We start from the raw sequence: 12,352 nt of genomic DNA, 5'->3' as shown, positions 1-12,352 counted from the left end.
ATTGTTCTGTTTGTGTGCCTTCAAATTGTTTCTAACTTATGACGACTTTAAAGTAACTGAGAGCCACTGTGGCATAATGAATTGATTGTTGGTTTTCAACTCTGGAGACCAGAGTTCAAATCCTTGTTCAACCATAAAGGTTCACTGGGGAAACTAGGGCAACTCTCAGCCCCTGAAAACTCTTTGACAGGTTTGTTTTAGGACTACCATAAATTGAGAATGACTTGAAAGCACAAAACAATACAAGTGAACCTATCATATTTTGTTCATGTTCCAAGGGGGTTTGCTTTTACCTTCCTCTGAGGCTGAGAAAGTGTGACTTGCCCAATGCCATCTAGCATGTTATCACACCAGGGCTTTAAAGTGGGCAGCCCCACATTTCTACGACCTGCAGAGTTCTGAGAAGTGTAGTTTAGTGTGGGGCCTTTTGAATTATCAGCTACATAGGTCCACACCAAACTACATTTCCCAGAATTCTTCAGGTGGCAGAAATGCAGGACTACCTGCTTTAAAGCCCTGGTGTGATAACATACTTCATGGTTTCCATGTCTGAAAAGGATTCAAGTCCTGGTCTCCAGAGCCCCAATATCTGCATCTTAAGGTGCACCTACACTGTATAATTAATAGATTGGTTCAGTGTTATGGAATCATGGGAGATATACTTTTACAAGTACTTGGTGTCTCACCAAACTATATCTCGTGGAATCCCATAACATTGAGCCATGGAAATTAAACTGGATTAATTTTACAGTGTAGATGTATTCTTGACAAATGCGATGGGGTGGGGAGGAGAGAGTTGTGAGCAGCAGGTGCAGAAAACCATTACATGCCACTAATAGCAGTTGGACTAACATTTCTGAAGAGAACTTACAGTAGATAGATTTAGCATAACTGATTGATAAGAACAGTGATAACACCTTTTTCAAGCAATACTGTGCCAAACATAGTATGGTAATTAGGTCCCTCTGGTAGGAAAGGAACCCACTGTTCCGATTGTCCAGATTGATTAGAATCATATTGACTGATAAATTCAAGGTCAGCAGTTTTATCCTTTGAAGTCTTTCTCCAAGGAGTGTGGTGACTCTGAGGTCAGCAGCAGAGTGTTCTAGGAGACTGAAATATTTCCTCACTGGTTTCACAATACCAGTAGTGTTTAGGTCACCCTCCACCAGTATCCTTCTTCTAACTCTGGGATAAAAAGATACAAAAGAATACAAGAGTATGAAAATGACAATCACCAGAAAATATTTCAGATGACTGACAGAAAATGAATGCGAGTTTCACAAAAGTACTTCATATATTACAAGAACTTTTTCCATACACATGCAATCTGCAGCATTTGGTATAGTGATCTTAAGTTTTGAGCTAGGACTCTGTAAGGCCAGGAAGGCCACTTTGCCATGTCATATTCTCTCAGCCTTAGAAGAAAACCTACAGCAAACCTTTTAATCTTGCCAAGAGTGCTTATAATACAGAATCAACTTGAAGTCACGTAACAACAGTGATACACTAAATCTGAGGAATGAGCTACACATATCATATTAATATGTCATTATCCTATAACATCATTTGTTGTTGTTATTATGATGAGCTTTCAGGTTGACTCCAACATATAAAACCCTGCCTTTACTTAGGAAGATTTATTCAGAAGAGGTTTGTTGCTGCTTTCCTTTTCAGATGTTAGGCCCCTTCCACACAGCTGAATAAAATCCAACATTATCGGCTTTGAACTGGGATATATGGCAGTGTGGACTCAGATAACCCAGTTCAAAGCAGGTATTGTGGGATTTTCTGCCTGGATATTCTGGTTTATATGGCTGTGTAGAAGGGCCATTAGTGTTACTAACTCAAGGACACCCAATAGCTTTCTGTGGCTGAGTGGGGATTTGAACCCTGGTCTTCCAGAAACTTAGTCTAGCATTCAAATGACTGCATCACATAATTTAAGACAGACCTTATTAATAGACATACACATTGTGTTAATTGCATATAATCTTGTGTAATACGTGTGTCAGCCTGAGATTTTAGATATGTGATATGATCTCCATGAAACACAAAACTAGCTCAGATGCTAAAACAGTGACTATGAGCTCATCCCTTGTTTTGTCTGATCTCTTTAAACTGTGAAACTTGGCCAATTGCTAACAAGAACTTCTCAGGTCCCAGTTGTTGTTATGTCATTCATTTTCCAGACAATAAAAGGACTGACGTCATGTAATGAGGAAGAGAATTTGTTTGGGATTGTTCTCTCTGTGTGCTTTTCTCTGAATTGGGAAGAAATATAAAATGTATGGGAAATAAGTTTGTAAGATCTCATTTTTACAACCATTTTTATTAGACAGGATATGTTAAGTAACCTTTCTCCTAATTATTACTCTTCTGTTCAAGGATCAATCCTTCAGTGAGAACATTATGAATTTGAATGTGAGGGACTGGTGGAGGAGGGGGAGGGGAGAAGGATAAACAGAATCCCATCAGTCACAAACTTACTACTTTCTAAGAATAACCACAACTCTTCACTTGGAAAGAATATTGAATACCCAGTGCTGAACACACATCTTTTTGTTTAAATCTGAAGTACGTATAATTGGCATAACACATAAAATCACCTTCATATATGCTCATGTGCACATTTCTGTTTGAAGATGTTGTTGCAAAAATAAGAAAGTCAGAGTATGATTTAAATAATGAGGACTTAAGTATTATTTGCAGTAAGTTGGCAACTAAATGCCAAGATAGTCATTATTATGCACAGGCCTTCGTCTGGTAGTATTACATGTATCACTTTGTCAAAAACCAGTTGGACAGGAAGTGTGTAATTCTGCGTTCCACATTCTCCCTTTATGCTTAATGTGATTATGTAATTTGTGGTCAGCCAGGACTTCTGGATTTGCAGAATGCATAGACCACTTGACAGAAATTCTTCTGGTTTTCCAAATTTTGGTTGAGCAATATTGGTGTACTGTTTTGGTTTCTTTTCTTTGCAGAATATATGAAAATCCCATGCAGCATATGGTGCATGCATTCTTTTCCTGCTGAATTGTAACATAATCTAGTGAGCCAAATTTGACATATATTGCAGTGAGCACGCATCCCTGGGAATATGTAAAAAAATTCATTCCTCCTTACCTCTTCCTTTGGAGAACATGAAACCAAGTCCAAGGGTGGGCAATGGCAAAAGTCTGTTTTTTATTTTGCTCCAGAATACATGTACAGTCAGCAGCAACAGCCAAAAATACCAGAAATGTGCCAAAGGAAGATGGACATGGCTGGAAATTCCCCTGAAGCATTGAAAAATTGTATTTGCTGCTGTTTAACACCGCATAAAGAACCTGTGACAGAATTATTTTCCCACAAACTTCCAAGAGAATCAGTTTTCATCACCTTTTTTTTGCAAGACGGAGAAGAATAAGAGGAGGAGGAGGAGGCAGAGGCAGAGGCAGAGGCAGAGGCAGAGGCAGAGGCAGAGGCAGAGGAGGCAGCGGCGGCAGACTGGGGGTGCCAGGCATATGGAAGAGTTGAAAGATACAAAAGTAATTTTGGGAAAATTGCATGAGGCCCCAGAGATATACTTTGACTGTCTTTGCTCTAATCAAAGAGCCTATTGAACAATCCCAAGAGAGAAACACAGGAAAATGCTTGAGAAAGTCTTCTAGTTGCTCCACTAGCACTAATGGCATTAGTGACCAAGACCAATAGTGTTATACTGCTAGAGCCTGGAAAGTTACTTTTCAGAAATAATTTGCTTCTATTTGTTGTTATTCATTCGAAAGTAATCAATTGTCAGTATTCATTCCATTGTTGTTAAATTGCAGTACTTGTGTGACTTGTTCCTTTAAAAGAGATCGTTAAGCTTAATCAAAGATATGTGTAAATATTCCTGAAAAATAATGCTTCTGAAATGCCTTAAAATGCCCTTTATCTTTTGAAAGTAACTACAGACAGCAATAGTAATGGACTTTCCTTCATTGGAGGCAAATATAACTGACATAAGACAATCTGTTTGGGATTTCATAGCACTTATCTTGGTTTATAGATTCTCCTTTGAGTAGTGTGTTGGATTTCATAACTTCAAAGATCCCTTCCAACCCTGAAGATCACAGTGTCATTAAAGCCCCTTACGGACTTCCTTACTAAAAACCAAAATCTGAGAATGTTAAAAATCAATTTAAGAAAAAGGACTTTTATTAAACATTTCCTGTTGAAATAGTTCACGTTGAGAGTATTGATCCAAGATTGAAATACTCTGGCATTTGTTAATCTTTTTGCTGCTATAAGGTGTTCCGATTTTAAACTTAGGGCCCTTCTAGACAGGCCCTATATACCATGATCTGATCCCAGATTTTTCTGCTATAAACTAGATTATATGAGTCCACACTGCCAGATAATCTGGGATAAACAGAAAAGCTGGGATCAGATCCTGGGATATAGGGCCTGTCTGGAAAGGCCCTGAGCTAACATCCTTTGAGCACAGAACTATGATTCTGGAAAGTAGATCGTACCCCCCCCCCCCCAAAAAAAACCCCTGTATGATAGATTTGCTTTAGGGTGACCATGTGTCAGAAACAACTTGGAGGCATACAACAACAACACACAACATTTCATAAAGGTACTAGATCCTGTCTGACATTGGATGCTAAGCAGAGTTAGCCCTGATTAGTACTTGGGTGGGAGACCTCAAGTAAATCCCAGTAGCTGTAGATAGATTTGTTTATTAATCGTCCACTGACCATATTAACAATAAAAGACAAGAACAAAAATACACAGACATATAGACACTAATCACTATGCTGTAGAAACTGACAAACCATCCCTGAATATTCCTTTATTAAGAAAATCCTATTAAATCCATGGGGTAGCCATATGTTGACACATGACAGGAAAACATTTACACACAGAAAGGGAGAGAGGGAGGGAGGGAGAGAGAAAGAGAAAGAGAGAGAGAGAAAAAATATCTCCAGGCATGTTTCATGTACCTAACTGGATTTTCTATTTACTCTTTTGGGGAGGCGCAGGTTTTCTTCTAGAAGAATTTCCTTAGTAAATAAGATGTCTGTGATACTTGTTTGCAGGCAGTGAGGTGGAGAGCAAGAAATGTGATACTTTATTTAAAAAACAAAACAAGAGTACTTTTGCTGTTCTTTGCCGCTCCACAAAGTGTTTCCTGTTTTGCAGTGTGCAAATCCGGGACAGGTCTGCCACTCACCTGTTCTTTAAACAGAAATGAGTTTGCTTCTCATTGTTATTGACCTATCCAAATCAGCTGAATAGGCAAGAATTATTACACAAAGTAAATTTGAGTGGTTGAATAAACCACTGTATGAAGTGGCTTTCTCTAGCTTTACTGTATGGCAAATGTGACTGTAATATTAACCTTTGTGTGTCTCAGCTTAATGATCTTCGCCTTAACTTTTCTTCCCCTTTAATCTTCTTAAACTTGTTAAAAAGCACTTTACTGACATAGTTTTGGGAACCCAATTAAAACTAAGGTGTGGATTCTAAAAGAGGTTTAACAGAAGAGATTCCATCTAAAGATTAAGAAAAACTTTATTGTGAGAATTGTTCAACAGTGGAATAAGCTGCATTGGAAGGTGATGAACTCCTTCTTTGGAGGTCTTTAAACGGGGGTTAGATAGGCATCTTTCAAAAGTGTTTTAGTTGTGTATTCTTGCATAGCAAGGTGATCAGATTAAATGGCCCTTGCGGTGACTTCCAGCTCTACGGTTGGTTCAAAGGTGCAGTTTGAACTACATTATATGGATAGTGTAGAACATAATAATAATAATAATAATAAATAAATACATAAATAAATAAACAACTTTATACCCCTCTACCATCTTCCCAAAAGAGACTCTGAGTGGCTTACATGAGGCCAAGCCCAGCGATACATTACAGCAACATAAAATATAAACAACAAAATAACATCACAATAAAATAAATAAACTAATCAAGTAAAATAAACAGTACAAAATAACATAATGAAAAATAAAATGCATATAATGCAATTCAGTGCAGTTCAGATGGCATTATTTGGCAGTGTAGAACCAGCCTATGCATGACCTCATCACATTAACAATTTTCAGCATCCTAGGATGCTTGCAGAATACTGGAAGCACAGAGCCTGCTAGAGCCCATCAGATAACATAGGGCTACTTCTAGCAGGGCTCCATGCTTCCAGAATCTTGCAAGCATCCTAGGACGCTGAAAAGAACAGGGAAGAAGTGGGTGAGTGCAGGGGGATAGGCAAGGGGATGACAGGTTCCGACACTGCCTGCCAGATTCTCTATACTGCATGGCGAATCCCCTGCTAGCTCCCACCATTTGGAGCTCAATGTGATAAAATCCTAAGATTCCAGAGTTCTATGGAGAGGAAAAACAATAATCTTGTTCCTTTTGCTTTGATTCGAATTTAGCTGGTCTGGTTGCCTCCTATGGAATCCTGGGATTGGTAGTTTGATGCAGGACTTTTTTTCTCATAATGTTTTTCAGGCTGCACTTCATGGGCTCCTTTCACACAATTATAGCGCTTTTTATTTGAAGTGAGATCAGTTCTATTTACTCAGAAATAAGTGTATAGAACTTTCTAATCCAATCTAATATGTCTTTACTAAGACATACCTTTTATGTAAGATTTTACATTCCTGTGTGTGTGTGTGCATGGAACTTGCAACTCTTAGCTCTGATTTTATTTTACTTTTTTTTTTTGTATGATTGATATGATAAGATGACAGAAGATTCTGAATTTCCAATTATGAGAAGGTGCTTGAATCTATCCCTTTCTGGGTCTTAGCATGCTGTCTAGTGCAAAATCTGCCCATTACAGACAGGTTTTTCTTCCCCCATTAAACAATATACACTATTATGGTTACTGCAGTGTACATTGTTCTGTTGACAGAAGGCAGTGCTATAGCTGCGCTCCATTGTCGTTATCAGTAGCAACCCAGTGACAAAGTACAACTTGGTAATACTCTTTGAATTCCTTTGTATTTAAACATGAAATGAAATTCATAGTGAGTATCAACTCACCCTCCGCATGTGAGGTTCGCTCAGTGATACGGTTTTTGTCAGCAAGGAACCTGCCTGCTGCAGAAATTCATCGACAGATTTGTGAAGTGTACGGTGATACTGTTATGAGTGAAAGCAAAATGCATAAGTGGGTATGACAATTCAAAGGTGGCCATGACAACGTCCATGATGAGGACCGCTCCGGTCGCCCTTCTTTGATTACAGATGATTTGGTGGCTTCAGTTGAAGTGAGCGAACCTCACATGCGGAGGGTGAGTTGATAGTCTTAAACATTTTTAAAGCACAGAACAGAACCGTACAGGTTAGCTACAGAGCAGAAACTGAGCACAGTTGTTCCCGAGGCATGCTGGTACATGACGCACGCGCTCGTTGTGGTATGAGCGCAAACCTAAGAGTGTCTACAACAAAACTGACCTTACTTAAAAAATACCTCTCGTATTTGCCAAAATTTCCTCTTTGGCATTATTATTATTAGTACAGAAATGTACTAATGTAGCCCTTAGAATAAAATTTATCAGCGTAGTTTGTTGATGGTGTTGTGTATTGCATGTGCTATCCTTTTTCTGAAATTGTTACCTTCACACACTCAAGAAGTGAGCAATTGGAGAATGGGGATTTTTTTAAAAAAAGACTGAAAATTGTATATCCTTTTTTCAAGGCAGCTAAGCTCAAATTAGCAGAATGGAAGGAACTTTTATACCCCCTTCTTTCTAAACTCATTCAGAACTCAGGTCACCAAATAAAGGTATAGGCATTTAATTTTGTGTAAAGGAGAAAAAAAATTCCTTTCACATAGTCCATCACACATTTATGGGGTTTTCTGACCTACGATTTGGTGATTTCAGTGAACAATATAAGTTTAGAAGCAGTGGGATTCTGAATAGCTGTTACTATTGTTAGAAGTGTTTAAATCTCACCTCCTCATTTCCAAATAACCTTTCAAGTTATTTGAGGCTAAAAGTTAACATTTCTCAAAATAGCAAAATGTTTTCTTTCAACAGATGTTGCGAGTGCTTAAGATGTTGTGGAAGAAGAGACCCAAGGCCTCGAACAGTTTGGCTTGGCCACCCAGAAAAAAGAGACCAGAGATACCCCCGCAATGTCATCAACAACCAGAAATACAACTTCTTTACTTTTTTACCAGGGGTAGGTGTATTACTTTTTAAAAATGAATTTTCTTCCTTTCCCACTATTAATACACACTCTCTGACATTAATTTATATATCAGCTTCATTTGTCATGACATATAAATGAAATGGATTCAAAAATATTGATCCAAATGTCTTTGCATCTCACCTTAAAAGAAAGGTGGGATCCAAATCCATTCAGTCAGTAAAATATTTTCTTCTATTGTGCTTTCTCAATATTTCTCATTTTTGCATCTGAAGAATATTTTACTCTTTTACTACAACATAACTTAAGTATAACTTTTCATTTCATTAAAAGCAATGCATTTTTCTAAGACTTTTTTTTATCTTTTGCAGAAAACTTAACCTGTAGATGAAATCTTACAAATGTTTTCCTTGTCAATCACTCTGAATACTTATTTTTTTCCCCCTTAGGTGCTGTTCAATCAATTCAAGTACTTCTTCAACCTTTATTTCTTATTTCTGGCCTGTTCTCAATTTGTTCCTGAAATGAGGCTTGGTGCACTTTACACATATTGGGTTCCACTGGTATGTAATATCAAGTTTATTTATTCAAGAAAAGTTTCACTGTTTAAATACAAGATGTCCTTTGTTAACATTATCTCGACAATCCTTGTAATGCTATCACTTAAAATGGTTTTTGTTAGCTTATTTTTATGAAACCAGCTCTTTATGTGTTTGGGAATTGTAGATGCTCCATCTGACTTTTAAAACTGATTTAATAAATGTTTGTAATTCAGAAACAAAACCCTGAGCAATGGGTAGAGGGTGGCGAACGCATGAGGAGATACTTGATCCAAAGTGTAATTTATCCCGTAACTCAGCTATTCTAAGACTCTAAACCAAAGGGAGAGTCCCTCGGGTTAACTTTGGGGTAGGGAGAGGGACTATCATGAGAACATTATAGCAATTATGTTTGTTATAAAGCAATTAATATGTTCTACCAGTGCAATGTGGCAGGTAGAAATGTTGCTGAAAACCTGATTTCAGGTCTCTATTGCTTTACTTTAAAGCCAGGAGGGAAACTTCAAATTTTATTGTCACTATGCTTTCTTCATTTTCCCAATCTCAGCTATATCTCGTTTCTGTTGAAGATGCTATTATGTATTTCTTTGCATGCTAAAATCTGATCAACGTTGACTGACAATTCTGAAAAAACAGCACATAGAAAAAGTTGTCACTGCTTTTCTGGCCAGATTTTGGCTTGCTTTAAGCTTTTTTAAAAATGAGACTCCTGTTAAATTTTGCTACTATAAATATATCCCAAATTCAGCTACTTCAAGCAATAAACTCATACTGACTGAGAATCATTGTGTACTTTCAAACTGCTCACATTGAAATAATAGGTGGAAGTGAAAGGGATGGGAAAGCAGGAGAATGATGAAGTCTTAGAACAGATGGGAGACCGTTGATTTTACTTCCAATATTTTTCAGAAAACTACTCTTTAAGACATGTTGGCCATCATCAGACTGATATATGGTCAGAAACCTGCATCATAGTTTTAATTGGACTGTAAAACACACTGAAGTTCAGGTGTGGTGGGTTTCTTATCTTTTAGATGTCATTGGACTAAAACTCCCATCATCTAGATCAGAGTTTCTCAAACTGTGCTTCTCCAGGTGTTTTGGACTTCAGCTCCCACAATTGCTAACACATCTGGTAAACTGGCTGGGATTTCTGGGAGCTGAAGTCCAAAACACCTGGAGGAGCACAGTGTAAGAATCACTGATCTACATCATTGACCAGTTTCTCAAGTTGCTTCTGACACGATAAAAAACAAACAAACCTCCAGTTATGACAATCTGGCAGCCAGTGATAGGAAGAAAGATTGGAAATAATGTGTTACCACTGATTAGTAGTTTCCATGCCAGTGAGGTGGTGAATTGGTTCTACATTTTAGTCTGGACTTTAAAAAAGGCATCTGGGTCCTTGAAGCAGATCTAGCACCTTGGATAGTTCTTCTAACCAGTCATAATTCAGCACTCAAGCAACAACATAACATTGGTTCTTTTCAGTACAAAAAAAGCAGTCAGTGGACCAAATGCAGCCCTTCCAACTGCTGAATACCACCCCAGAAAGCCCCTAAATGCTTCAGACCACAAATTTTTAAATTTGTGTTGGTTGTTTTTGTGTATGTGCATAGTTTTGTTTGTTTGTTTGTTTGAAAACTACCCAAAGCTGTCAACTCTCTTTGAAAAAAATGGGTGTTTCCTTATATCGGCAAAGCCCACCAAAACCACCAAACAAAACAAAACAAACTGAAAATCAGGCAAAATGTTCTCCAGAAATGACATCACATCACTTTGGACGTGTAAAATAGCATTATGGTGGTCTGCCAGGTAGATATCGAAAGCACATGCCCCTATCTCCTGATCAATTGCCTGCCTCTCCTTTTAGTTGTCTTGTTTTGTGACTAATCTCAAACAGTGAGAACCTTATAACCTAATTTCTGGATGAAGTGTGGAATTATAATGTTTTAGAAGATAAAACAAATACTATATCTCATGTTAGTTATATAAGGCTATTTCTACTTAAGCCAGATACTTTTACTGTATTTAACTTGTTTTCATAGAATCAAAGACTCATAGAGTTGGAAGAGACTTTATGGGCCATCCAGTCCAACCCCCTACCAAGAAGCAGAGGGTTGGACTTTTTTCATGCCCTGTCATTCATTGATTACCTGGATTGGGATTCTATGCTAAAAATCCAATGCCCAAGTGATTTTTTGACAAAGCTGTCTTCTCTGAAATGGACACACTGCAGAACTAATCTATATAAAATGTCTCATTTTATCCAATTTTTACTTCTTTATGTTTGCTAATTATCAGCGGAAAGGAAATTGTTCAGGATACCCCCAAAATACTATGTTTGCTAGTTATCAGGAGAAAGGAAATTGTTCAGGATACCCCAAAATACAACATCCAGAAGTAGCTACAGCTTTTTCAGTCCGATGCATAAAGAATAACATACGTTTCTGCATGACCAGCACAGCTAACCCTAAATATAGGATACCATGGCCTTACTATCCTCTGACCACTGGAAGGCAAAAATACTTACTTACTGTAGCTTTGAGATCCCAGTAGACTGGTTTCACCCTTTGAAGCATATTTCCCCAGCCACGCAGGCTAAAAAATTGCTCTTTTTAATACAAACAAGGATTCAGAGATACTTAAATCCTGTGACACTGGCATTTGGTCCTACTTGTGGTTGCACATTACTGCATTTGGCTTTGGAGAGAGAATGAAGGGAAGAGGGGGAGGAGGGAGGGAGAAGAGGGGGAGGAGGTCCTGAATGTAGTATCATCACAATTTAGCCAGATTCCAGGATGTAAAATACATTTTAGGCGAACGGAATGGAAGGGATTTGAGTCTTAGTGATACAAATGAAATCACAAAGTTATGTATAGTTTGTCAGAGGAACACTCCAAGAAAATATTTAGAAATTTAGATAAACTTTCATCAAGCAAATCTGAGGAAATGTGTCCATGATGCATTATTCTTAAGAAATGTTAAAAATTATAATAAATTGGGCATTGTTAAAAATGGGCAACCATTAATAGGAATCTGTTGCTCACCATGTTGTTTCCATTGTCCAACTAAAAGACCGAAAAAATGAAATGGAAAACATTCATTTGGATTTTCTGTAGCATCAAGATTTCATGTTTAAATGCATTCTCAAACATTTGGGTGAGAGCATTTTCAAACATAGGATGAGATTATTGAGTTTGTTGCATCACTTAAATGCTCAGTTAAAAAAAAGTCTCACCAAGTTAGATTTAAAAGATCTCTGCAAAAATAAATTAGCCTCTTAAATAGAAGCTCTTCATAGCCAATTAGATAATATAGCCCAGAAGTGGGACATTTAATTGTATTCACAAATATGTGCAATGGTAGAGCAGTGTAACGTTCTTAGATTTTACATCAAATGTATAAGAAAAGTCTATTTAAATATTTATTTACAGATATGTTTGATTATTTACAGTTCAAAAAAGGACAGTGTAGTTGAGAAGGAGAGAAAGATTATACAGAATCTGAGAAGACACTTTAAGAATGTTCAAATTTTACTACTAAGCAATCGAGAAAATGTTGGAGACTATTTGTAATTTTTGCAGGGCTTCTCTAAATCTGTAATACCATTGTGATTGCCCACATCATGTGAACCATTAGAATTCAGCATG

The 12,352-nt window shown here is 37.5% G+C and overlaps 1 protein-coding gene across 1 annotated transcript in view; it reads left to right on the top strand.

Annotated features, from left to right (window-relative positions):
* ATP9A (ATPase phospholipid transporting 9A (putative)) overlaps nucleotides 1-12,352 on the top strand; it is a 97,788-nt gene that overhangs the window by 21,833 nt on the left and 63,603 nt on the right. Inside the window, exons 2-3 of the mRNA XM_060772099.2 lie at nucleotides 8,028-8,172; nucleotides 8,589-8,702. Coding sequence (XP_060628082.1) covers nucleotides 8,028-8,172; nucleotides 8,589-8,702 — 259 coding nt within the window. The remainder of the gene's footprint in view (nucleotides 1-8,027; nucleotides 8,173-8,588; nucleotides 8,703-12,352) is intronic.

The sequence above is a fragment of the Anolis sagrei genome, chromosome 4 (assembly GCF_037176765.1).
Source record: "Anolis sagrei isolate rAnoSag1 chromosome 4, rAnoSag1.mat, whole genome shotgun sequence".
In the NCBI taxonomy this organism is placed as follows: Eukaryota; Metazoa; Chordata; class Lepidosauria; order Squamata; family Dactyloidae; genus Anolis; species Anolis sagrei.
This window is presented reverse-complemented; position numbering and strand designations above follow the sequence as displayed.